Genomic DNA, 26,869 nt, shown 5'->3' with positions numbered 1-26,869 from the left:
TCCGTTATTTTGTTTTTTTATGTAATTTATTCTATGGAAAGTCCTGTCTTTGATCTTGACCCTGAGTGTCCATTAAAGTTTGAATTTGTTTTTAACTGAAAAGAATAAACTGTAAAATCAGATCACGTGAAAACAATAATAAAACGCCTTGTAAACAAACCAACAGCTTCTTAGAGCACATACGCATAAAACAATACATTTTTAATACATTAATAATAACTATAAAATCGATACAGGATGTTTCGAGCGAGTGACAAAACTCAACAGGAGAGGAAGAGGTCGGAGCGTGCGGGGACCACGTGAACGCAGCATCGGATGGTGCGTGCACTGTGCTGACGAGCCGTTGCCTGCGGAAACAGCTGGTGGTTTCTGTCAGCGAACAGTTGAGCGTTTTTGACAGGAATAAAAGTTGAAATTAGACTCGAAACGTACTGAGGTGGCTTCGGTTTGCCTCTCTGCTGCTCTTCCACCAGACGCCGGGAAATGTCATCCTGTGAACGCCACTTTATCGGCCAGTTGTTCACGAACGACGTAGCTTCATAGACCCGGTGACGCTCGACGCTGCTAACGCCGGCTAGTTAGCTAACTTTGTTCTCCCATAGCAACTAACAAGGTTCAGCCAGCGCAGAGAAAGTGACAGCTGTCGGTTGTCTGACAGTGTGGGACGAGCTTTTTTGTTTCATTCCAGCATGACTCATGTTCATTATAAATTCTCCTCCAAACTCAGCTACGACACGGTGGTGTTTGACGGCCCGCACATCACGCTGAAGGACCTGAAGAGGCAGATCATGGGCAGGGAGAAGCTGCGAGCCGGGGACTGCGACCTGCAGATCACCAACGCACAAACCAAAGAAGGTAATATATATCACAAAGACACATGGATGGGCTGATAGGAGTGTGTTTGTCTCGACTGTTTGAACTTTGGAAGCAAACACGTGGTCCAGGTTTTTGACAGCTGGACGGTGGGAGAGGTTTTGCGTCACCTCTTTCAGCTCGACGGGGGTCCAGAAAAGTCAAGCACTGACAAAAGGGGGCTAATGAATGGGACACATTCCTGCTGCATTTACGCTTCATGCCCTTCATTAGGCGGCCTGGTGGTGGTGGATCAGCCTGGGCAGTGGCAGCATGCATGTAGAGTCCTACATGCATGCAGGAGGGGGGTAGGGGGGGTTAAAAATAGCACAGGTGTGGTAGGGAGCACAGCCTGGCCATGACCATAAGATTAAAACTGAGCCACACACACACACCAAAATGGAAATAATCAATAATGGGGATCAGTAGTGGAAATTTCCAAGTAAACTCAGTATTTCTGTTTGATGCAAAATCAGAGCTTCATTAGGAGTTTAAAGAACAGATAAAGTCAACACCAAGTTACCTAAAAGAAGACTACATTATAGAAGGCAAAAGAAAAAATGAGTGATATACAGATCAAACGTGATAATCACCCATGATGTCTAAGAATTACCTAGAGTGAGTCAATATCCTGCAGCTAAGATCTGAAAACACACATATGAGGCGTAAAGATTTTACTGATATAAGAAGAGATGATGGTTACAAACGTCCAAAGGTGTCAATACTTTTTTTTTTAACTCAGTGATTTAGAGGAATGTAAAATTGGCTACAGTTAACCAGGCTGTTAAATTAATACTAAATCTTTATTTGAATACACGCATTCAAAGCATTTGTATGACTTCAGGCGCAATCCGATGTGGCCCAGTTGGTGTTGTTCCTGCAGCAACATGATTAATGTTGTTTCAGGACAAACATTGCAACTGACCAATCATGTTTTTGAAATGCCACAGCTTTCTGCGAAATGGTGAAATAGACAGACAAAATACACACATGGGAGAAGTTACCCTTTGTAACACATGTTTAACATTTTGAAAGGGTATATTTTAATCCAGACCATGTTTTTCAAAACCTAACAAAGTATTGTTGTTGCCTGAACCTAACTAAGCAGTGACAGAAAACTGAAAAGAAACGGAAGAATAAGTGAACTCAGTGTGAAAATAACAATTGAACAGTACAATAACATGTTTCAATTGGGATATGAAGTATGAAGTTAGTCAGCAACTATTTTGATGATCTAGGAATTGTTTTAAGTAATTTCTTATGGAAAAAGGGGCTCGTAATTCACTGGCTCCAACCTCTCAGGGGTGAATATAAGCCTTCTTTGTAAGCCTACAATGATAGTTTTGATTTCTTTTACTATTATAGGACATCTTATAGATTAAATAAAATTAATCAAGAAAATAATCAACAGACTAATAAATAATAGGGATGTTAATTTTAAGTAATTTCTTTATTCGATCATCGGCTGCCTTAACAATCAATATCGATTAATCATATATGAAATGTATTGGAACTCCATTAGAAAACTGTTTTTACAACTGACATGATCTGTGTTTCGTGTAAAATCAGAGTCGGCTACATCAGGAGTTCAAACAACAGATAAAGGACAAAAAGTTTTTAATCAGTTGAATTCGTAACGGCGATTAATCGGTTATTAATGATTAATGATAAATTATTAATTAACATCCCTAATAAATAATTAAAATAATATTTAATTGTTGCCATAGATTTACCAAACCAAGACTGAGACTTGGAATAGAATCATTCTTGTTAGTCTCAGACTCGTTGTTTAAGACTGTACCAAAGATTCAATCTCAAATTTACTCAGTGCCAGCGAAGAGAGCATGATTTCTCAGTAACCCTGAAGATGAGAGATATTTTTGTGAAAGTAAATATTCCCTTGCCTCTCCAAAATCCCAACTCAAATCATTTTGTGTGAGCTAACCGTCCCCCTCTAAACCCTCATTTCCTTGATCTGTCTCACTCAGAGTACACAGATGAAGAAGGTCTGATCCCCAAAGGCTCCTCCGTCATCGTCAGGAGGATCCCCAACAGCGGCGGCAGGTCCGGCTCCAACAGCAAGACCCGAAACACGTAAGTGCTGCTGAATTCCTGCTTCGTTATAGTGTTGATATTCCTGCTGCTGCAAAGTCTCCACCCTACCTTCAGGAGCCACCACCTGGCACCTACAAGTCTACCTTTAGTGTTGTAATGAGGACAAGTGTGATATTTGATAAGACAGGGTGTTTTTCATAACATTTCCATGATAATTATGCTCACAGGAAAAGAGGAGAGACTAGAACTGAAACTCCACCGTGACGTTCAGAGGGATTACCCAGATATTAGTCAGGCTTAGACAGGAGAGGCAGCAGTGTTGTGGGTTTTATGCATTGAAGGCAGGAAAAGACCTCACTGGAACCAACTGGCGGTCATGTGATTAGCCCCGTCAGCACCATGCAGACGGGGGGAGAGGAATGAGGGCTAAAGAGTGGTGCGGCTGCGGCATGACTGCCCACAAGATTAAATGCAGCAAACCGACTCTCCACCTGCACAGGCAGGCTGACGGGCCTTAACTTTGAGTCCTATTCACTTCCATTTAAAACTCAACTGAAAGAAAAAATCACTGTAAATACATTTTGTTAACGATGCTATAAAACAGTTGTGGGTAGATTTAACTGGCATTTATGAGTCCAGTGTAATATTTGTCATATTGTGTAGTTAACTAGGCCAGATGTGGAGGTTTTGATGTGACGATGACACAGGATTTACCAGCAACAGTAAAACCTCAGGGTTTGGTGTCAGTCCTTCAGAATCACGGATTGTCACGGATGTTTCTTCAGCAAAAATAATACAGTGTTAACTACAGGTTAGCCATAAAAAGAAAGAAAATATTTTATAGACTTTGCCAAATTGCAACCGTATCTTTAAAGTTGTACTTTTACTTGATAAAAGCTAACAGGGTTCAACAAGTGGTGAAAAAGAACTAAATGCAGTTTTTCTGGAGCTGATGATGGAGGTAGATAAGGAGTGAGCCACCTCACATCCTCCTTCTCTCCGTTGAGAGATGCACAAGTGCAGCACTAATTGGGCACTTGCCAGAAAATGGCAGCAAGCAGAGCCGTCTATGAGCTGAAGTACAAGAAAACATTTCATTTATGCTGAAAACAGGAGTTTAGTTGGGTGGTGCTAGAAGATTTTGGCTATATTCCAACTATGTATTGTGCAGTTTGCCACATGTTAAAGAGCCAAGCGGATACAATTAAATATGACTGTTAACGTCAAGCTTTGTTTTTATTTGTTAACCTTGAACATCCACTATAAAGCTGACTTTACTATACTTAAATACACCCCTACTCAACTCTCAGCTAAACATTCATATCTTCTTTAGTAGCATTGTGAGTAATGTAGGACTTCTCAAAGTCTCATAATGAAAAAAACATTTGTTGCTGACATCCAGAGCCACAGGTACAATGTGTTGGTGTGTCCTGGGTGCCCACCCTGAGGAGCCAGGGACCTTCTTGCTGACTTCTTTAAAAAAAAAAAAAAAAAAAACTTTCTAAACGACAACGATGCTGGTTTTCATTAGATGTGTGATTCACTTTTAAGATTGCCTTAAACTTGTATATTTTATACTCTCTATTGATATAAAGTAGTGCTAGTAAAATGTCCTCTAAGATAAACAAAAATGTTTTTGTGTTATTTCAGCCCTTATCTTTGTTACCAGAGTGTTAAATTGTCCCGGACAACTTATTAAAAAAGGTTTTCCTTTTGTGTTTTAGTGAGAGATCAGACGTCCAGCATCACCACGCTTTTGGAGCCCTCAAAGCCGTACGTAACCAAACCACATCCCACTGCACTCCTTCTGCTGCAGCTCCACTAAACACACATATTGTTATTGTCTGGTCTAGTATCTGTGATTGAACATTAGTTGAATGTGTACTTTGGTACGATTGGGTTAAACAAATGAAACCACAATCAAATTCACAGAAAGCCCCTGTTTCCTCTATTGCACTTTGAGTTCCTGTCGCAAAGAGGAAATGGTACTTAGTATTTGATATACAGGGAGCTGCTGACGATAAGTAAAATTGCAGTTAGACTGTGTACAAGTTTTCAGTTTAACCAGTGCCATATGCTTAACCACAAGGGTAAAACACCTGCTTGTATTACCTCTTCTAAAGGCTCACAGCTGTTAATTTAACAAACTGCTGTGTCACCAGTCAGTGTTCATTGTTGACACTCATTCAGTATCTGTCTGTGGGTGGTGGGAGCTGTTCGGGCGGGTCAGACTTTATCATGCAGACCAGCTATTAAAGGCTGATAAACCCAACCGTTGCTTTATGATGCTGGAGCTGCTGACAGTCAGTGTCCTGTAGTTTCTTCCTCACGAGCTGCTGCAGCACTTACTCAGATGCTCTCAGACATCTCATAGCATTTGGAGATGTATATATTAATGTATTAACCTTTATCAATAGCTGTGCTGATGAAGTCTTTAAAGGAGCAATTCACCCAAAAATGAAAATTTGGTCATTATCCACTCAGCCTCATCCTGAAGGAAAGTCGGGTGAAGTTTTGTAGTCCAAAACCTTTCTGGAGCTCCACAGCAAAACAGCGTTATGGCGTTCTCCTGAACAACAGAATCAGATGGGGACTTATTTCAATAACATTTTTTAAAATAGAAGAAAACCAGAGAAAAAAAAAAAGAAAAGAAAAGTTAACAGAAAATGTCTCCATACAGTTTGGCTGGTGTAATCCAAGTGTCCAGAAGCCTCAAGATCCCAAATTGATTTGAAAGCACATTATTTACACACTTTTCTGAAGCTGAAATTGTAACTGTAGCTGCTAAACTTAAAATATTAGCGTATCCCCAGCCTGCAGTGGGTACACAAACTTGGCGTTAATGGATTAAATAATGTCATTTAAAATGAATTTGGGATTTTGGGGCTTTTGGAGATTAGGATTATGTTGGACGAGATGTATAAAGCCACTTTATGTTTTTTCTTCTTTTTTTCGGATTGTTTTTCACAATTAAAAAAAAACAAGTCCCCATCTACTTCAGTTCTTAAGAAGAATAATGCTGCAACACTGATTTGCTGTGAAGCTCCAGAAATGTTTTGTGGACTACGTTAATTAATCCGACTTTCCATTGGCAAGAGGCTGAGTAGAAAATGACTAAATTGAATTTTTGGTTGAATTTATTGTTTAAGTTAATGGTAGTGTTTGATTTAGTGTATTGGAACTTATTTGGTCCGCAGATAGGATTAGTGTCCACCATCCACACAAAAAATGAATGTGTCAAAATGAATAATTTAGCATCAGGATAATCTAAATCTACTTTAGTGAAGTGAAAAATGCTGATGGAATACTTATCAATAATTAACACCAAACAAAATCTTCATATCCAGTCAAGAAATGATGCATTTGAGATAAAACCAACAAAGGAATATGATGTCACCTCCCTTCTTATAGCGATAAACACTGTCTTACCTTTAATGTAGGACCAAAAATTACTCCTCAGAAACCTAAAAGTGCATCATTTTTCTTTCATGCCGAGTTGTTGTAGTGCAGATTTGTTTCTTATCCTGTGAACTAAACACGTCTCGAAAGCTTTTACTTGCTCCAGTCTGAATTAGTGTGCTCTGACCTGACTTGATTTTGTCTCTGGTTTCTCAGTAGGAGAACTGTCTGCCACTCTTCTCAGTACGTTGAGTCTGTTGGACTGCACATACTTTTTCTTTTTTCCTTTTGTGTTTTTCTACCAATAAAGTCGTTTGTATGAAGCTGTCTTATGTATTGATTATGTGTTTGACTTCACTAGAGAGAGAAAGACACTGATACACAACCACAGTCGATACCTCAGATAACACATTTTACAGACACATCCCTATTTGTCATCATTGAACATCTCAGATCGATGGTTAAAATCTTTTGTCCACATTTATCCTTTGCAGGAAAGACAAATTGAGCTGAAAAATGTTGTTAGAGGAATCACATTGACCATCGGACAGGCTCAAAGGGTTCAACTCCAGAGATTTAGTATTGCTCTTTCACAAAGCTGGAGGTCTCAAAAAATCCATATTTTAAAAAGAGAAGTTAAAATCAAAGCAGTGGCGGCAGAGGTATCATGACCTTTAGTCCCCAAGCTCCAAAATACTGCATCCTACATTTCCAATAATACATCTTTGATAGCATCTTTTGTGAGATTTGTCTGAGTTTTAATAAAGCCGGACATAAAGATCTATCATACTGCCATGAACAGTATAATATTTATATAATATATATACACTACAGTGTAAAAGTTGTTGTTTTTGGTTTGGCCCTATACGCCAACAGATTGGATCTTAAATTAAACACAGGTTTAATTAGCAGCTTTGAGATTTATGGTTTATATGTTTATGATTTATGAATATGTGGTAGTGTGTGTGGCTTTTCAGAAGGTTTTTCAAATCTTGTTTTGTTAAAAATGCATTTATTGAGCGAATATAAGGAGCAGCACCATCTTTGTATAATAATGTAAATCTCTGAAGCAAATCTGTAAATTAAGCAAAGCTAATGCATTGGTAAAGTAAAATTAATCTTATAGAATACTGCAACCGTCAACTACTTTAACCAGAACTATATTTGTTCTTTAACATGCTGATGTTCAGCAGGTAAAATGGTTAGCATGTTCACTGTGTTACTGTAGCCTTGTAGCATGCTAATATTTGGTAATTGGCACTAAACCCATGGTACTTAGTTGCAGGTATTTGACCATAAATCAAAATAGTGGACAATTTCAAAATTTTGAGATGATGGGTAGTGTGATTGGGATCATCCTGGAGGGGATCTGTATGAAATTTCATGGAAATCTATCCAATCAGATATTTCACTCAAAACTAAAAATGCCAACCTCTTGGTGGTGCTACGTGAAATGTCCGGGGATCACCAAAGTCATTCGGGTTCATCATTTGGGGATCATGAATGTTGGTAAAAAAAATTCATTTGAATGTTCAATTCCATCCAATAGATAAAGGTGCAATATGTAATCAAACAAATTAAATCCTCAAATTATCAACATAATATGAAGAAACAACAGTTTTGACGTAATTACACATATATATATTGTTTTGGAGAGATACAGTATCTAATGTACGGAAGTTAGCATGCTAACCAGCTAGCCCCAGCCTGTCCTGGTCCAAAGCTCTTGTGCTTGGGGTATAAACATGAACACTTCCCTAATGCTCTGACCTCCAAGTCTGGATCACTACCTGCACAGCTAACCAAGCTAACTAGCTAAACCGCTGCTACAGTTAGCTGTTACCCGGGTGATATGCTGCCCCCTAATTGTTTTGAGTATGAATTTGAAAGGTGGCCAATTCTTACAAATTGCACCTTTTAAGATATTTCTGTCTGGTCCAGAGCCCGATTGATTTTTGGGTCTAGTGCCAGTACTGATATTATGGAGTATAAAACTCTGATGTCTATATATCAGCTAATACACACACGTTTTTTTTTGCAAAATATTGGAAGCATCATTTATGATTATTTTGGTCTAAAAATTGTTTTCATTGCGCTTGGAAACATTGTGCATATTAGACAACATGTACGCTGGTCCAGATATATCTGTGACAAGACAATATCGGCCAACTGATATTTCAGTCGGGCTGTAATATGGACCAAATTTGTGGGCCAGCCAACCGGCAGACAGACCAACATAACCATCCATGGCTTTGTGCTAGTAGAATGAACAAACCAAGAACAGGTTCTGGAAAAACAAGAAAGCACCGAGGTGATGGGAGGCACTGAGGTAGATGTTAGGTGATGGGAGGGAAGATGTTTTTTCTTTTCCTACAAAATGTTGGACCCACAGGTGCAAATGTCCAGGGAGCATTATGTTGTTGGCTCCTTCATTTTCAGTGAAGAGAGTGAGGAGGGATGAGAAGGGAGTTGGCAGGAGCAGCTGAGCCAGTAATCTTGGGATGAGAGCAGACATTTATCATCCACTCTGTATGAAAATCACTGCTGGGTGCTGGTGTAAAGTGTATCTCAGCTCAAAATCACAAATGATACCAAGATTAAAGCATCGTGTTCAGCAGGACAAATGGTTTTCTTTTTATAATAAAACTTTGAGCCTCTTTTTGAATCAACTGTGTGTATTTTCTAGTAAAACTTAACAGTGTTTCCTTTCCAATATATATATAATCAGAGCTATTAATCTTTTCCCAAGACACGTAATTCGGAGGCTCCCGTCGCTTCATCGGTGAAACTGATTTTGTGTTTAATTATAACAGATGGAGGACCAGAGTTCTTCCAGAGCCTTACCCCTTTTCTCCAAGGTATTCTCACCTACATACATGTTATTCAGCTTTCACATATATATCCTGGGTTGTGCGAGTCACTGATCCTCAGATTTGACCTACCATCTTTGTGTCTGCTCACATAAATCCATGTCTGTACATGCAGATGGCCAACCTGGCAGATGCGGACGTGCCAGAGGAGGATAAGATCAAAGTTGTGTTAAATCAGTCCATCTACGAATCCATGAAGTGAGTCGTTTTCTGTAATGCCTTCAGATCTCTTCCTCATCTCTCCACCTGCTTTTTCCTCTTCTTTTCTTTCCATTTCCTTTTCTATCTGTGTCTCCGTGTCATGATGCATCACTTTTTCTCTCTTGGCTTTCATTCCTTTATTGAGTCTTCTTCCCCCCTCTCCCAACATCTTGAACGTTATTTAAATTATTCACTTTAATTAACTTTCATCCTCCTTGCTTTTCTATAATTTCCTTTCTTCATCCGTCTTTTCCTGTCTCTAGTTACAACAAGAAGTTTGGTGCTGTTCTTCCAGCGAACTACACCTGTTACCGCTGTGGAACTACAGGACACCACATCAGGAACTGCCCTGCTACTGGAGTAAGACCAGAACATGTGAGGCAGTTTCTGTCGCAAGAAAACGATTTGTGTGTGTTTGTGTTGTTTGCATGTGTGTACGCACTGTTCACTGTAAGCCTAGCATTAACTGCATGTGTGTTTTGCAGCAGGATAAAAACTTCGAGGCCCCTCCGAGATTGAAGAAAAGCACAGGCATCCCTCGTTCCTTCATGGTGGAGGTGGACGATCCAAGCATAAAGGGAGCCATGCTGACCAACTCTGGACATTACGCCATTCCTGCCATACACGCGTGAGACTAAAGATTCAATGCTTGTGTGTCAAGATCAACACCGCTCTCTTGTTTCCAGTCTTTATGCTAAGCTAAGATAACCAGCTACCAGCAGCATCCAGTATTGTTAATGTACAAACATAAGTGACATCTCAATCTTCTCATCTGAGAGGTTGATAACAGTATTTGCCAAAATGTGGGACTGTTCCTTTAAAGATTATATTCAGGAAAAGTGTGCAAAGCATTTAAATACCTTCCTCAGTGTGTCTCGTTCACAAGTGTTTCCTTTTTTACCTAGTTGGCGTCTCAAGGAAAAATGCATGACAAACATAACTCTCACTGTTATTACCTCTCACCTGAAAATAACTAAAGCAACATTATGTAGAAATTGGCATTTTGTGTGATTTGGCGCCCCACACAGTTTCTGAGTGCAACACCACTGTCTTAAATACAAATCCCAGGTCTGTAGTAATTTGTCATATGTAATGTAGGTGCTAACTACAAACAACACTCATTACATCATAACAATGTTACGTGTTGAAAACTTGTATCAAGTAAACATGTATGTAACGCAGTGATCCTACCCTCTTACTGCAGTTACAGTTATTTTAAAGAGGTCATATCATGCTAAGTTTCAGGTTCATACTTTTATTTGGGGGTCCTAGTAAAATAGGTTTACACACTTATTTTCAAAAAACACATTATTTTTCTCATATGGTGCATTGCTGTAGCATCCCTTTTCACACTGTGTCTTGAACGCTCCGTTTTAGCTACAGAGTGAGACATCTCGCCTCTGTTCAATCTTTGGTGAGAGTTGCATTACTTAACGGGCAGGATGTAGCCAATCAGAGGCAGAGTAGGGTGGGTCATGCCCAGCAAGGTAGTGTGATCTAAAATAACGCAGCTAGAGCAGTAGCAACTGTATGTCTGCTGACTGACTGGAGTGTATATATTTTATAATAAATATATAGATATATATATTTAAATAATGCCTGTAACGTAGTTACACACATAAGTTACAAAAGTAAAGGCTCGACTCCAAACCAGGCATTTCAGGAGCAGTGTTTTCTGTGGGAGAGAGTAACTCCCTTTGTCGTGGACCTCCGGCTTTTTTACTTTGCGGACCTTTTACAGGCAAAAAAGGCAAAAAAAACCCCAAAGCATAATATGACCTCTATAAGGTAAAGAAGAAGTTACATAATGTTGCCTTATATCCACAGAAATATTAGAAATTACTACATTCCAAGATGTCCCCTGCCCTTTAAATGTTTTGCTTACTTGAAAGTTAATTATTGCCCTGATTTTAAGACTGTAAGCTAAATCCCCAAATGATCACTGTAAATTGTATAAATGTATCATATCTGTGGCAAAGGCAAAACATAGTAATTAGCTGAGTGTTTAAACATGCCGAGTCAAAGGCAACTAGATTTTCTGCTTCACTCTCTCCAATAGACCCGCAGAGGCCTCTTGGTGAAATCCTTGTACATATCCTGAGGCCCGTTTAACTGAATCATCATAAGCACAATTAGCAAGACTGTTTGTGCTCATCAGATGACACTTCACAAAATCCTCCTAACACATAAAAATCAGTGTGTGAACTGTTGTGTGAACTGTTGTCTGTCTGTAGTAAGGCATACGCCATTGGCAAGAAGGAGAAGCCTCCGTTCGTTCTTCAGGAGAAGCCTGAACCAGAAGACGAGGAGGATCCTGTACCCAACGAACTCCTCTGTCTCATCTGTCACGACCTGCTGAGTGACGCTGTGGTCATACCCTGCTGTGGAAACAGCTACTGTGACGACTGTGAGTGTCAGCTACACACACACACACACACACACGCATTTAGATGTACTTCGATGTTTCAGAATTCGATATAAATTTTTGTCTACATCTGATTAAGCAAGTTACAGCCATTTATTATAATATTATTCTAGGTGTTTTTCAGTGGAAAATATGTATAATCCTATATTTCATTTACTGGCCATGTAGATGTGTCCAAAAAAGTTATTAAATCATAGCAGAGGACAAGCCAAAGTGACTTTTTTCAGAGAATATGTTACCCAATGAACATAAACAACAAAAGCAGAGGAAGAAGTTTCCTTGACGAATCAATGCTGCAGAATGTGGTATAATATATAATATGGTATAATAACATTCACTACGGAGCCCCTTAATGCCCCTTAATCTGCTTTACATGAGTTTTAAAAGAATATGGATAGGTGAGCGGTTCAAAAGTTGTTAATCATTTTAGGACAACAGCTATTTTTTTGCTACTGGTGGCTATCCAGTTCTTTGAGGGTGAAGGAATAAGTCATTCTTTGATGCTAAATCCATATTAGAACTGCAGGAATAATGTGACTGCATCTGTGTTACTTGGTAACTCCCAACATTAAAGAACCAGCTCAACTGCATTACTGCACTAGGATTAGCAGATTTTGAATGTTTAAACCACTGACATATATAAAGATGGATGTTTTCTGTCATTTCAGGTAGTTTCTTTCACACTGTTACATGTTTAAGTGTTCATTATTCTGACAAGATTGGTTTTAATGCTATAAAAAGGTGGTGAAACATCATGATTGATAGCCTGAGATTTAGTGGGTGGGTGTATGGGTGGGAACTCGATACCACAGCTCCACCCCCTGATCACTGCTGGGCCAAATGACATCACCAGCGCAATATGGCATGTGTATATATATATATCTATATATATATATATATATATATATATATATATATATATATATATATATATATATATATATACATATATATATATATATATATATATATATATATATATATATATATATACATATATATATATATACATGTATATATATATATATATATATATATATATATATATATATATATATATACATATATATATATATACATGTATATATATATATATGTATATATATATATATGTATATATATATATATATATATATATATGTATATATATATATATGTATATATATATATATATATATGTATATATATATATATATGTATATATATATATATATATATATGTATATATATGTGTATATATATATATATATATATGTATATATATATATATATATTTACCATAAAGTAGGTAAGTATTTAAAGATTAATAAAGAATAATAGTTGCTGATGTACATAATGTACAAGTTGTCATAATAACTAGTAAAAGTAGCTGTAATTGTTCCTCTGATATTTACATTTCAACTTCCTTTATCTCTTCCTCAGGTATTCGCACTGCATTGCTGGATTCAGAAAACCATGTCTGCTCCACTTGTGGCCAATCAGATGTCTCCCCTGATACCCTGATACCCAACAAATTTCTCCGGCAGGTGAGTTGACAAACGAATGGACAATATGTATGGAGACAATGAAATAAATTGGGGGGGTGTTTGACCAGAAGCCTTCCATTGTTCCTCCCAACGCAGGCTGTGAACACTTTCAAGAAAGAACAAGGTCACTCTAAAAGTCTTAGAGGAAGGTGTGGTAGCTCCCAATCCCAAAATCCAACCCCGACGCCGAGCCCTGTCCCCACCCCGCCGCCTCCAACCATGCAGATCCAACCACAGAAGCCTTACCAGTCGTCCCACAGCCAGCAGGTGATCCTCATAATGATGTGTTTCATCTGGGAGGCAGAAAAACAAAGACTAGCGCAGGAGTTGCATGACTCAGGGGCAAAGAATAATTACGGTTCTTTCACAATCACGTTTGTCAGGTCTCAGAGTTACAGTTCTCTTCTGAAAACCTTTGAAACACATAGAAAACACTATACACTGCATATTTGAATTAACAAGAAGTAAACATGTATATTGTAATTTATATTGACTTTCTTTCTGCTTTCTCTGTTATATTCTGATCCCTGTTGTATTCTTGTCACCGCTGTTCGTTAGGATCCTCTCCTCTACTGTGCACAGACTGCAGACACACCGTCATCGTCTCAGGTGTGTGGGGCTCCTACCACAGCAACAGGCCCCACCCCTGCCCCAGACACGCCAAGCACATTCCTCCAGCCTGCGCAAAGCCACCTGGAGGTATCTGACAGGTAAAGTCACTTCAGGGTGCAGTGTGTGTGTGTGTGTATGTGGATGATGTTTGCATGTTTGGCGCCTCAGCTGGTTGAAAACAGTTCAGCCCAAAATTGAAAATACATATTTTTATTACATAATTCCTTACCCATAGTGCTAATTATCCATCTAGATTGTTTTGGTGTGTGTTGCCGAGTTTTGGAGATATTGGCCATAGAGATGTTACTCAAAATAATCCACAGACCTACTAGTTGATGTAGGAACTATTTTCTTTATACCGAACTACACCCGCCAGATGGAAGTGTGCATTTACTCATGGACAAGATGCTTGTGTTTGTGATGGCACAGGGTGTAAACATTAATGGCCTCCTGCTTGATTAGCTGTGACGTTAGCTAGCTTAGATAGCTAGCCTCTCATCTATGAGTAGATATCTACTCATCTACTTATGAGAGGCTAGCTAACTAAGTAGATATCTACTGTTGGGTGAGAGGCTAGCTAACTAAGTAGGTATATACTAGCTAACATTCCAACTAACCGAGCAGGAAGCCATTAATATTTACATCCCTTGCCATCACAAGCATGAGTAGATGCACACTTCCATTTGTGTGGTGATAGATCTGACAGGCGGGTTTATTAGAAAGAAAACAGTTCCAACATGAAACGGCTCACAACATAGTAAATGGATTATCTTTAGCCCAGGTCATGATTTCTTCAAAGAGACATTGCTGTTGAGTTTTTCAAATTAATTTTTTTGGCTCTTTGAGCGCCACAAGCCATCTGGTTCCATTACACTTGAGAGAAGGCAGACATCCCTACAGCCAATATTTAGAAAAAATAGCAATCCTCACCAAAGCAATCTCGATGCTAATAGCACTATAGGTCAAAGGAAAAACATGTATTTTAGATTTTCTTCTTCTGTTTTATTTCTGACGAAGTCGATGCTCAAGCAGAGTTGGCTGTGTGGGTACAGCCTTCAAGTACCTACAGAAGATGAACATTTGGTGCAATCCCTGATCAAATGTGGCGCTGTGGATTTGAGATTGAAGAGCTTGCAAACAGTCGACTGATGTGGTGCTGTGATGTATCTGCTGTTTATTCAGGGAGCCTGAAGAGAGGACACATGATGACTCAGCGGCTGCTGCACCTTCTGTGCTGGTGTCACATGAAGATCCCGATGCTGCTGCATCACAGCTGATACCACTAGTGAGGACGGACACACACACACACACACACACACACACACACACACACACACACTGACACAGACAAACCCATGCAATAAAGTTTCTCCGTATGAAATCTGTGATGTCTGCTCAGGTTAACCCCACTGCGGAGGAACAGCCCCAGACAGTGAATCCACAGCAGTCCTCCTCAGGTGAGTGACTAAGAGGCAGTCTCTCTCTCTGTCTTTTCATTATACTATAAACCCATTTATCCCTGAATCCACAGGTCCAGCCCAAAGAAACCCTGGACCATCAACATGCTGGGAAAGGTCAGTGAAGTGTGCGTGTTTTCTAAGGTAGAGATGAGATGAGAGATGAGACTAATGTGTATTTTTTTCTATCCACTGATGTCATTTCCTCCCTCTCCCCCACAGCTCCTCCTCCTCAAGTTGCCCCCCCGCAGCCTGGAGTGAATTGAACAACCGGCAGCTGCCTCCCTCCTCCTCTTCCTCTTCATATCCAGTAGCTCCTCCACCTCTCTTTCCCTCCCCCCATTTCCACACGTTCCTCGCCACTCAGCAGCCTCTCAACCGTTACCCCCCTGGATACCCACCTGCCACGCCCGTCTGGACTCTCCCGACCCCCCAGGGTGCCCCTATCCCTTCCCTCTGCTCCTCTGCCTCCAGCCCTTCCATCCCCACCCTCATCCCCCAGAACTGGTACATGCATCAGAGAAAGAAGAAGGAAAGGTAAATGAAACACACACCTGATGTGTGAAGCAGTCACCACAATTTAAGTAATAAGAAATAACTTCATCAAAAAACAAGGACAGTTAAAGTAACAATGTCATTGCACATTTCTTCATAAATTCATTGTTTAATGCAGTATGAGGAGAATGTATTGCTAATTATATGAAATATAAATCTCCCCTCATGTGCCAACCCTTCTCTCTTTGCCCTTAGGTCACCTAACAGAGGATCTGCCTACAGACGCTCCTCCTCTCGTTCTAAGTCTTCAATGTCCAAATCTTCTCACTCCTACTCTCGCTCGTCGAGCAAGTCCAGATCCCGCTCCCGGTCCAGGTCCCAGGGCAGATCAAGGTATTTTGTTTGTGATTATTCTATTTTCTAACAAGAGCTTATGTTTAGAGTGTTGCCCTATCTTGAAACTGACCCTCTGGTACTCACCTGCAGTTAACATATTATATCCTAGTCGTTACTTACAGTGATACATTTTTTTGTTTGTTTTTTATAAACATGTAATATAAATATTGTTGATACAGATCTCTTCAGATACATACTGAGCTGGACTTAGTTTTACACTTGAATAATCAACTTGAGAGTGCTCTCTGGTGGACAAACTATGTAATGGTGACACTGTTTCTACTGTAAACGACCTCAATCCTAATTTGCCAAATCTGTGCTTCAGTACCTTGTTACTAATCAGTCAACATATACATGGTCAAACTGTAGAAGGTATACAGATTCCTAGATACTTCAGAATAAATAGTGTGTGACACGAAATGTGTGTGACATATGACATGTCTGAATATTCTCTCTTTGTTTTGTTTCAGGCCCCACTCACCCTACTCCCGCCACAGAAACCTCCACACCCGCTCTCATTCCTCCCACTCCTACAGCTACGGTTACAAACGCTCCCCTACGCCGTCCTCGTCATCTTCCCCTCGAGTCGGTTACCGTTCAAGGTCCAAGTCACCCTCAGATCACCACAAAACCAGCCATCACAGTCGGCATCACAGTAAGAAATCCACTTCGAGCAGGTACAGCTCCAGGAAGCGAGGCGAACACCCTCAAAAGGAAACAGGAGGTGAGGGGAGACGTAACCTGCCCGCTCAGCCTGCAAATCAAACCAGCAGTCTGGAGCTGGACAGGGAGCGCTACCTGCAGTGGAAGAGGGCGTACAAAGAGTGGTGTGAGAAATATTTCAACAGCTACGTCGGTCACTTCCACCAGCTGCCTCCTCCCCTCCTCGGCCTTCCTCCCTCTCCTCCTCCTCAGTGGGTGGAAAGAGAAGGAAGCAAAAGTCACTCGCGCGTCAACTCAGAACCTCGCAATCGACTCCAAGGTAGACGGACGGACGGACGCTCCCCTCCATCGCAGTCATCCAGCGACAGCCGCTCCCCTCCATCTCAGTCTTCAAGTGACAGCCGCTCCACGCCATCTCAGTCGTCGAGCGACAGTCGCTCATCTCCATCTCATTCGTCTCGCGACAGCCGTTCCCCTCCGTCTCAGTCGTCCACTGACGGCCGCTCCACTCCATCGGAAGAAGGAGCTCACCCGAGGACACTTACAAAGGGCAGTAAGGAAGTGGATTTGCAGGAAAGAAATAAAGACAAAAAGCAGCTAAGTACAAAGAAATCAGAGAACTTCAGCACCTTAAAACATGAGCAAAAGAGCGTGAAGAAACATGAGAAGGAAAGAGGAGAGGTGTCCTCATCCCCTGACTCAACAGATGACTGCCGAAAGGACAAGAAGAGCCACAACTCTGGACCAAGTGCCTGCAAGGATGGCACCCCAGTACAGGACAAAGTCACTGCCAGTGAGGCCTTAGAATCAGTCCAAACACTCGTGAAACCAAGTAAACATTTGGATAAAGAAAGAAAAAACAGAGAACAAAGGAGTTCGGAAATAGATAAAGGACTGAGAAGAGAAAAATACTCTGACTCGAGGCAGGATGTGGAGAGACGACACAAAGAAAGGCGCAGCAAAGGTGCCGGCAGGTTGGATACAGACAGGTACAGAAACCCTGGAGGCAGCAGAGCCTCTGACTCACGATCAGACAAGAATCGAAAAAGAAAAGGAGAGGACGTGCAGAGAAGCTCTGTTAAGGCCCAAAGCAGCAAATGTCTGAAAACAAAAATCGCAGAGGTCCCCGAGACCCGCAAGAGTGAATCCCTGAATCCAATTGATGAAAAGAAGCAAAAAACAGAGGAGAAGAAGAAGGAGAGGAAGACTTTGCCTCTGACGGAGCAAGACATCTGGGAGGGAGGGATAAAGGTGAAACCACAGAAGAAGATAAGCATCAACATCAACCTGGATGTAAAAAGGAAGGAAGAGAACACTGAAAAACTGGACTTGTTTTCTTTCGAGAGCATCATAGCAAAATCAAGTGAAGAAATTGAGAAGACTGGTATTGGAGAGAGGTTAAACAGCGGAGCGACAGAAATTGAAGTAAATGAAAAGAAGGAATCCACCAGAAACCTGGAAGGTGAGCCTGAAGGAGAAATAAAACCAGAAGAAAGAGAGGCAAAACCAGTATGGAAGAAAGATACCCACAGAGATGATGAAAGAGAGATGGAGAAAAAAGAGCACATAGAGGAGGAGAACTTTGACTTGTGGCTTTGTGCCATCAGAGGAGCGGAGGAGGAGAAGAAGGAGAGCAAGAAACCATGGGAGGAAAGAGACAGGATGGAGGCCAGTGAAGGACAACAGCCGTTAAATGACGAGAGGAGGAGCGTGAGGGAAGGTCACGAAAAAGAACGGAGAGTGAGGAGTGACGGCGGAGGTCAAGAGATGGAAGAGTCAGTCGCAGGTCCCCAGAAGGAGAGGGCAGAGGGAGAGAGCACATGCAAAGACAACAGAGGAAACCTGCCAAAGGAGGAGCCGATGGAGGGAGTGAAGTGGTTGTTGGGGAAAGAAGAAGAAGAAGGCACGACCAGGTCCAAGTCACAGAGGAGCAGAAACGAGAGCCACCATGACAGATCAAACACCAAGGTGGACGATGGCAGGTCAGAATATTCCTGCTTTGTCCTTTAAAGTTCTTCTTGTTCAGTGTCACCATACAGTCTTTAAAACTGATGTCAACAAATACAGGAAGACACATTTATGATTAACAGTGGATTATTGGTGATAAACTACAGTCTATGAATAGTGTCAAAACATAGTTTGATCTCATGAAAGCTTGAGGATTTTAAGTTTAAAGGGGCACTATGTAGTTTTGGAGAAGAAATTTAATACAAAAAAAAAATGTATATAATATTAATGAGGTAACGATACAAACTCAGAAATATTCATCTTTTCCATAACAGAAAAAAACAAGCTGTTCTCAGAGGAAAATAAGGTCCCCAGAACACTGTTTGAAGCTAGAAAGGTGGCAGGGTCCGCCACATATAAACAAGTAAAACAGTATGAAACATATGAATATATAAATATGTGTTGTCCTGTAAGGTCAGTTTGTTTATTCAGTCATGAAAACAAAGAGAGTTTGTTTATTTAGTTTGTTGAGGCAAAAAACAAAACAAGTCAATGAAGATCTTTCTCTTCTGATTAAAATTTCATCCCCAAAACTACATATTGCACCTTTAATTATCTGCTGAATGATCGATACCATGATCAGCATGCTCTTCAATCATCATGTGAACATAATTAGTTGTACATAACAGTTATTTATGATGATTCCTGTCCAAATAGCACAGAAGTTGTTGGCTTATCAGATCTTTCAAAACATGTTCCACACGTAAAGCCTGGCAATTAACAGATGCTGTTGTCTGTTGTTGTTGTTGTTGTGCTTCATGAAAGCCTAAAAGCCATTTTTGAAAGTAGAGATAAGGCTTATTTTAATTTGTGTGTGTGTGTGTGTGTGTGTGTGTGTGTGTGTGTGTGTGTGTGTGTGTGTGTGTGTGTGTGTGTTAAATGCAGCAGCTATGAGGATCATCAGGAGATGGAGAGGGTGATGAAAACTCTGGAGGAGTTCACCCAGGACAGAGCTGCAGACAGGGAGGAGGATCCCGTTTCCATACAGGTGTGTCCGTCAGAGCAGCATGTGGAGCTCCACAGATCAACCAGCAGTCACATTGTGACTTAACAGGAATGGAAATAAAACACTTGCAAATATTGATTAACAATCATTTGTATTTTCTCAGAACGTTTGTGTCTTGTACAGTAATTGTTCGTTGGTTGAACTGCAGGATGTTCTGCTTTGTTTTCGAGGTTCATGAGTCAAACGTTTAAGAAGCACAGACAAAAGGTGCATGTTATCTTAGTCACGCCTTCGCTGTCTGTCTCAGGTACCTCGCTCCAAATGGGATAAGGAAGAGTCTGAGGAAGAAAAGCAGGATGAACCAGAGCTCAAAGTCCAAAAGGAGGCTCTTGCAGTGTTCCTGCCGCCATCATCATCATCTGTGTCTGTGACAGCAGAGACACCAAGCGACAGGAAGACAGAGGGAGAGAATGAACAACGGAGACATAGAGAAATAGAGCGAGGAAGGGACAGAGCAATGGACAGAGGGAAGGGAAGGGAGGGAGAGAGAAACTCCAGAAGTGTGGCTCCCTCTAGTGGCAAAGACAGACCTGACAACACCTTATCTACAGAGAGAGATGGGGAGAGGAGGGTGGAGATGGAGAGACCGAAGGACAGAGAGAGGGGAAGGGAGAGTGAGAGGCCGAGGGATAGACAGAAGGAGAGTAAAAGATCGAAAGAGAGAACGAGGGATGAAGAGAAAGGGAGAGACAGGGAGAGAGAGAGGGGACACGGCAGCAGGAATCTCCCTTCCTCCTCACATGACAAAGAGAGGAGAGACAGGCAGCGGGGGGACGACCAGGGCGGCGACAAGAGCTCCTGGGGTCCTGGTGGGAAATTCTCCAGCAGCTCGATAAGCAGAGCTGGCGAACTGCCTGACCAGAATGCACACAAAACGTGTCGAGACACGTTCTTTGATTTGAGTTGGAAAGCCCGGTACCATTCCCAAAATCCCCGAGATACACCAGGCAACTACAGACGCCAAGACAGGCCTACAGGGACCCACCACTCCCCTCCTACCCTCTCCCATAGCTGGGGTAAAGAGCTCCCATCCGAATCCTCTGGAGGGTCAGAGCTCAGGAAGCCCAGAATGAGCAGCACCGGGCGGGAATTAACGCAGAGCAGATATAGAAATGAGAGCAAGGTAGAAAAGGGGGAATATAAGCGAAACAAGGTGGATAAGGTAATAAAAGAGGGCAAAGTGGAGGGTGATGCTGATAAACTGTATGGAGGGAGAGAGCTGGAGGAAGGGGAGAGGCCCAGCAGCAACAGCGTCAGTTCATCGGCGAGCCAGGAGAGCAGCGACGACAACGACGACGGGAAGAAAGAGTGGAAGAAGAAGCACAAAAAGGAGAAGAGACGAGCTGCCCCGGAGCTGCTGGAGGAAGGAGAGCTGCAGAAACACAAACACAAGAAGAAGGCGAAGAAAAGCAGAGACGGAGGAGAAGAAGGGAGTGGTGGAGAGGTAGACGACAAGTGGAAAGAGGAGGAGGAACGCGCTAAGCTCTGCTCAGTTATGTTATTTTGAGCGTCATGGGGAAAAAAGTAAAATATACTTGAATGATGTTTTTCCTTTCTCTGTCCTAAAAGTGCCTGGATTTATTTTGTGACTTTTTGTTTCCCCAGGATACTTTTTGTATCACATTATGCCACATCATCCAAAATGAAAGTGAAGAAATTGTAAAGGAAAAGCACTTTATTTATTTAAGAAAATGAATGTGAATGGAAACAAATGTGAAACTTTGAACCTCTTGAATTACTTAAAGGTCAAGGAACTTGCACATGCTCAGTACTCGCTCAGGACTGCCACCAACTATGGTTTATGTACTAAACCTGAAATTTCACAGCTTGCATGATGGAAATCTTTTGATGACGGGTCCGTCAGTAGTTTGATTTGCCTCACTCAGGAGCACGGGAGTGCATAGAGATGATTTATGAAAAGAGTTTATGATTAATTTAAAGGAAATACTGTGAATATTTATGATTTGAACCTCTGTGTTGTTGTTTTTTTTTTCTTTTTGTAAATGTTTGATTTAAAAACGGCTGCTGGATGGAGAAATAATTTACCAGAAGAGAGTTTAATTTTTCCTGTTTTGAGGGAAATAAAAAAAAGAAACATCCATAAAATGCTGTGCTTTTTTTTTCTGTCTGGATGACATTTCTTCTGCATCTATATGTTAGCAAGTATCAGTAACATCTTTGATTTCTGGGAGAAATACTTCAAGTCATATAAAGAGATTCCTCTAGCAGTTTCTTAAGATCATCATTTTGGGGATCAAATAAGTGAGAGTTCAACAGAGAAGTAACCAGGCAGTGTTTATTAGTCATGTTAGTGGTCTTATTAGCTAATGTTAGCATGCTAACCCCCTCAACTATAATTCTCACCAAGCCCATTTCTGCCAGTTAAAGAAAAAAATGATGAAAATTTAGCCTTGATTTTAAAATAATATTCCCATGGTAAGTTGTAGTTATGAGATAGCACGTCATGATCATGACATATATGTTTACTTTTATCTCAAAATGATGACTTTTTATTTTATATTTTTTACTTTTTATCTATTTGAGCTGGAGCAGACAATTCTAGAGATGATTCACCTTTTGTTATGACTCTTTATCTTGTAATTTCAACTTTCGCCCCATAATTTAAATTTTTATTTTTATCATTTTGACACTATTTCATAGTAATGACTTGGCATGGGAATATTTTTTTTTCGTCAACTGGCAGAAATGAGCTTCAACCCACAAGAGAATTAGGGGAAACACTGAGCACCAAAACACTAAAATAAATGAGGATGTGAAAGATAAATAGCGCAGAATGCTAACATGTTAGCGGGCTGGTGTGTTTTCTCACAGAGCTGCCAGCCAGGTACGGGGCCAGAGGTGTTGCATGGGCCACTTCTAATGTCAAATAGATTGATATGTCCATCAAAATACAACATCTAATGCGATAAATGCCTTCTGTGATTAATGTGTAGTGAATGATGTGTAGTCTTCTGCTGTTGAAATGTATTTATGCATGGATTTCACAGCCTGGGAAATTCATCAATTATTAAAATCCTTCAACAGCACCAGGATCTAATGCTTATTTTCCTTCTGTGCTTTTTACTCTTACTATAAGCACACATTTTAAGTGTCTAGCTCGGCTACACTTAAATTATAAATCCTATTGTTCATTAGAGCTGGTCAGTGACAAGCGACACTCCTTTTTCCTATGAAATTGGTTTCCTCCTAAAGTTGGAGGATGAAATCAGTTCATACAGCCAGACTATAGAAAAGGCGGCTTTTTCTTGATTATTGTATTTTAAAGTTTTATCAGGGCTTTTGAATGAACCAGCTATGAAAGATAATTGAATCTGTCAGCTGGAGTTAAAACATTAAAATCACCATTCTTCAAGGTTTTCATAAACAACAGGAACATGTTTGTCAGTGGTGCTGCCTGACCTGTAAATCTGTTTTAAAACCCCTTGAGAAATGTAAAAACTTGCTGATCAGGCTTGAGACAAAATTTTAAAGAATGGGCCGCCAAAAATAACACTTCTCTAGCCAGTGTTTGGATAGTCCATTCTGGGATACTGTGGAAACATGGCAGTGCAACACGGCCGACGCTGCCATGGCCTCAGAAGACGACCCGCTCCCTCTGTAGATATAAAAGGCTCATTTTAACCGAAGTTTCAGGTGATTAAACACAAATGAAAACATATTCCATTCTGCCAATAGATCCCCTAAATCCTACACACTGGACCTTTAAATGCTTTGTAATCTTGGTTGATGGATCATGTGTGTCTGTCAAGATAGTTGTTCTACTTAAGGTTAAGACGATTGATCTCATGCTCTTGGCTGCCATCGTTGTGCCTTCTGTTCCTCTGCTTGTTTTCATCTCAGTTTCCTCTTTCTCCTCGTTGCGCTCCCAGCTGAATACAACAACACCTCCCCTCCACTCGCCCAAGCTGCCTCGCCTACATGCCAGGTACCGAATACGATCCAAGCTGAAGGCAATAAATATATTTTGGAGGGTGTTTTTTTTTTTGTTTCTTCTCCCTCAGCAAGCACTTAAAACATGAATCAACACATCAAACAAACATAAATGCGTCCAGGTTTCCGACAGGTTGGTGGCTGTTTGCCTCGTTGGGGCATTTGTTTGTGCAGGAGGTGGGAAAATGTTGAAATCAACCTCAAAGACGTGTTCAATATGCCTGCTGTCTGTGCTGGCTTGTGTTATTGTGTGCGTGTGTGTGAAAGTTGATGCTTGATGTGTATCCAAGCTTTTCTTGCTTCATTAACTCACTACAAGTAAGACATGGCAGAGATCCAGCCTCTCTGCCTCTCTTGCTGTCTCTGCTCTGTTTTGTGATTGCAGTCGCTCGTCGTCGTGCCAAGGCATGCTGGGATTGAACAGAGGAAATCTGGTGGGTGTGGGATGCCCGACTTGGCTCGTGCCCAAACCTCGGACGGTCGGGCATCTCTCGCGCTCTCCGTTGACTTGTTGTGCTCTGCTGCGTGGCCACCAAGATGGCCGCTGAACTTCATGGGGCTCCTGGCATCCCACCTCGCCCCTGTTTCCTGCGGCGGTGTCTGCGTTTCCTCTGCGCTTTTCGCTTTTGTGGTGTTGGGTCTCACATGGTTGTCTGTCCATGTGTGCCTTAAGTGTGTGCGCTTATTTGTGTGTGTTTGCAGAGGGGCAGTGCCGCAGACAGACAGGCAGACAGACAGACAGACAGACAGACAGTGGCAGACTGGTAGATAGGTGACAAAAGATGCAGAAAATGTGAGAAACAAAACAGTTACATGCACAAACGGACAGACGGACACATCCAGACAGACAGACAGACGGACAGACAGGTTATCACACAGATAGAACAATAAACTGCAGATTAAAGTGTGAAAAAAACACCAGGACGCTGACCCTGCGTAACACAAAGACACATTAGAAAATCTGAGACAGACGGATACAGATGGCAGACAGATGCACAGACAGACACACAGACAAAGATCGAGGCAGACAGAAGGACAGACAGACAGACAGGTGGACCCAGTAGTAGCAATCAAGAGCAGCATCCCTCCTGCTCTCCCTGTGTGGTGAGGATCAGAAACGAGGTACGCTATGTCAGATTCATCTCCTTTATTTCTCTGTCGTCCCGTCGTCCGCTGCGCTTTGTTTCTTCCTCTCTGCTTATTTTAGCTTCTTTCTCTTTCCTCTGTTTTGTCTTTCTTTCCTTTTTGTGTGTGTGTGTGTGTGTGTGTGTGTCTGGGTTTCCTTCTCTCCTTTGTGCCCGTGATGTGTGCCGATGTCTCAGGGCGCTGTGCCAACGCTGCCTGATGAAGACTAAGCTGTGTGTTCTCTTGTTTGTGTGTGTGTTGGTGTATGCAGATTGGCTTGTTTGGGGCCGGTGGCAGCTGCAAACACTTGTTTGTGGTGTTACATCCATGTGGTGGTGTAGAAAAGGAGCCGCTGCCGGTCTGCCCATCGAGATAACTAAGTCTTACTTTATGATTTGATGTTTTGAAAAAATACATCAATAAATTCAAAGTGTTTTATGTAAGAGGAAATAAAAAGTGTTGCAGACATTTAGCTGCAAAAAAAAGGGGGGAAACATGTAATGTCCAATCAGCAAAAGGGAAAACAGAGCATGAGATAAATAATCCATCACTTTCCATGTTGGTGCATTCAAGGTCACTCTAACCATATTCAGTTGATAATATCACAATGTTCATGCTCACTTCTTGTTTTCCTCCTTGATTTGATTTTTTCACATAGTCCGTCGGTGCAATTATCTTCAGCAGCCTGGATGTCGCAGCGTCTTTACTAAATGAACCATCAAAAACCATTCTGAAAACAGCCCATGCTCTGAAATGCAAAATCGCATAATGTACCTTTAGTTATATAAATGGAAAGTGAGATAAATAGAGACCAGTGTGCGTTTCCAATCAGAACTCATGCAGATGCACACACAGTCATTACAATCGGTCAATCAACATCAGTTTCAAGGACAATTATATCACTGATACGGGCAATGTAATGTAACTACTATCTCCCAGTCTAAAATATATATATATATATTTTTTTTTTCTACACAACCATCTGGCTCCCCCTGGAAATTATCTTGCGACCCACGAGGGGGTTCAGACCCCAGCTTGAGAAGCAATGATGTAATGTACTTAATGTACTGTGATGTACTTAAGTAAAATTAAAGTACTCAATTACAAGTAAAAGCTCTGCAATGAAATGTCAGTTAAGTAAAAGTACGAAGTGTGGTCTGAAAAATGTACTTAAAGTAAAAGTATTTATAGAAATGCCCGCTGTGCATGTTATGCTATTATATATATTATATTATTAAGGTGGTATTACAGATGCAATAATATGTTAGCAGCATTTTACTGTTAAAGAAGCTTTTAAAATATAGCTAAATAATAGCTTTTAACTATTGGTTAGTTTAAATTGTAACAATACGTTTAGTAAACTAATTATGTTTTACATGTAAAGTAGCTTGTAACTGCAGCTGTAATATAAATGTAGTGGAGTCAAAAGTACAATATTTTCATCTGAATGTTGTCAAATGTTGTCAAGCAGAGATATAAAGTGCCTCATTAGGTTCTTAAAGGAAACGTTTACCCAAATATGAAAATTCAGTCATTGTCTACTCACTCTCATGCCGATGGAAGTCTGGTGAAGTTTTGTAGTCCACAAAACATTTCTGGAGCTTAACAGCAAAATAGCACTGCAGCATTCTCCAAAACATGTGAAGTTGATGGGGACTTGTTTAAAAACGGAGAAAAAACTAACCCTAACCAATACAGCTAGTCCAGAGTCTTCAGAAGACCAGAGATCCAAAAGACGTTATTAACACCTTGTTAGACCACTTTAGACAGGGTAGATGCTAATGCCTTCAGCTTAACAGCTACTGTGAAGCTTTTAGCTTCAAAAAGGT

General features: G+C 40.9%; 1 protein-coding gene across 6 annotated transcripts; it reads left to right on the top strand.

Moving 5' to 3' along the window:
• Positions 1 to 337: 337 nt before the first annotated feature.
• On the top strand, positions 338 to 22,070 carry LOC141019346 (uncharacterized). 6 transcript variants are annotated; one of them, XM_073494241.1, is made up of 19 exons: positions 338 to 855; positions 2,841 to 2,946; positions 4,632 to 4,680; positions 9,120 to 9,164; positions 9,292 to 9,374; positions 9,641 to 9,737; positions 9,866 to 10,005; positions 11,612 to 11,784; positions 13,225 to 13,328; positions 13,425 to 13,595; positions 13,887 to 14,038; positions 15,123 to 15,225; positions 15,340 to 15,397; positions 15,472 to 15,514; positions 15,620 to 15,934; positions 16,148 to 16,285; positions 16,759 to 18,933; positions 19,844 to 19,946; positions 20,212 to 22,070. In XM_073494241.1, exons 1-19 carry the CDS (start codon positions 690 to 692, stop codon positions 21,469 to 21,471), a joined length of 5,481 nt encoding a protein of 1,826 aa, XP_073350342.1. In that variant the 5' UTR covers positions 338 to 689; the 3' UTR covers positions 21,472 to 22,070. The 6 variants fall into 6 exon arrangements, with proteins under 6 accessions (XP_073350342.1, XP_073350341.1, XP_073350339.1 ...); XM_073494240.1 differs by having other exon boundaries at positions 9,863 to 10,005; XM_073494238.1 differs by having other exon boundaries at positions 9,641 to 9,752.
• Positions 22,071 to 26,869: the final 4,799 nt, after the last annotated feature.

Source organism: Pagrus major, chromosome 23 (genome assembly GCF_040436345.1).
Source record: "Pagrus major chromosome 23, Pma_NU_1.0".
NCBI classification, from domain to species: Eukaryota; Metazoa; Chordata; class Actinopteri; order Spariformes; family Sparidae; genus Pagrus; species Pagrus major.
Note: the sequence above shows the minus strand (reverse complement) of the source record. Positions and strands in the feature narration are given on the sequence as shown.

Excerpts from the sequence above, each read along its gene's own strand:
- LOC141019346 (XM_073494236.1), top strand. The coding sequence starts at position 690 with ATGACTCATGTTCATTATAAATTCTCCTCCAAACTCAGCTACGACACG. Across the intron at positions 10,006-11,611 it reads GCCATTCCTGCCATACACGC|TAAGGCATACGCCATTGGCA; the intron begins GTGAGACTAAAG and ends GTCTGTCTGTAG. Across the intron at positions 15,935-16,147 it reads CAGAGAAAGAAGAAGGAAAG|GTCACCTAACAGAGGATCTG; the intron begins GTAAATGAAACA and ends CTTTGCCCTTAG.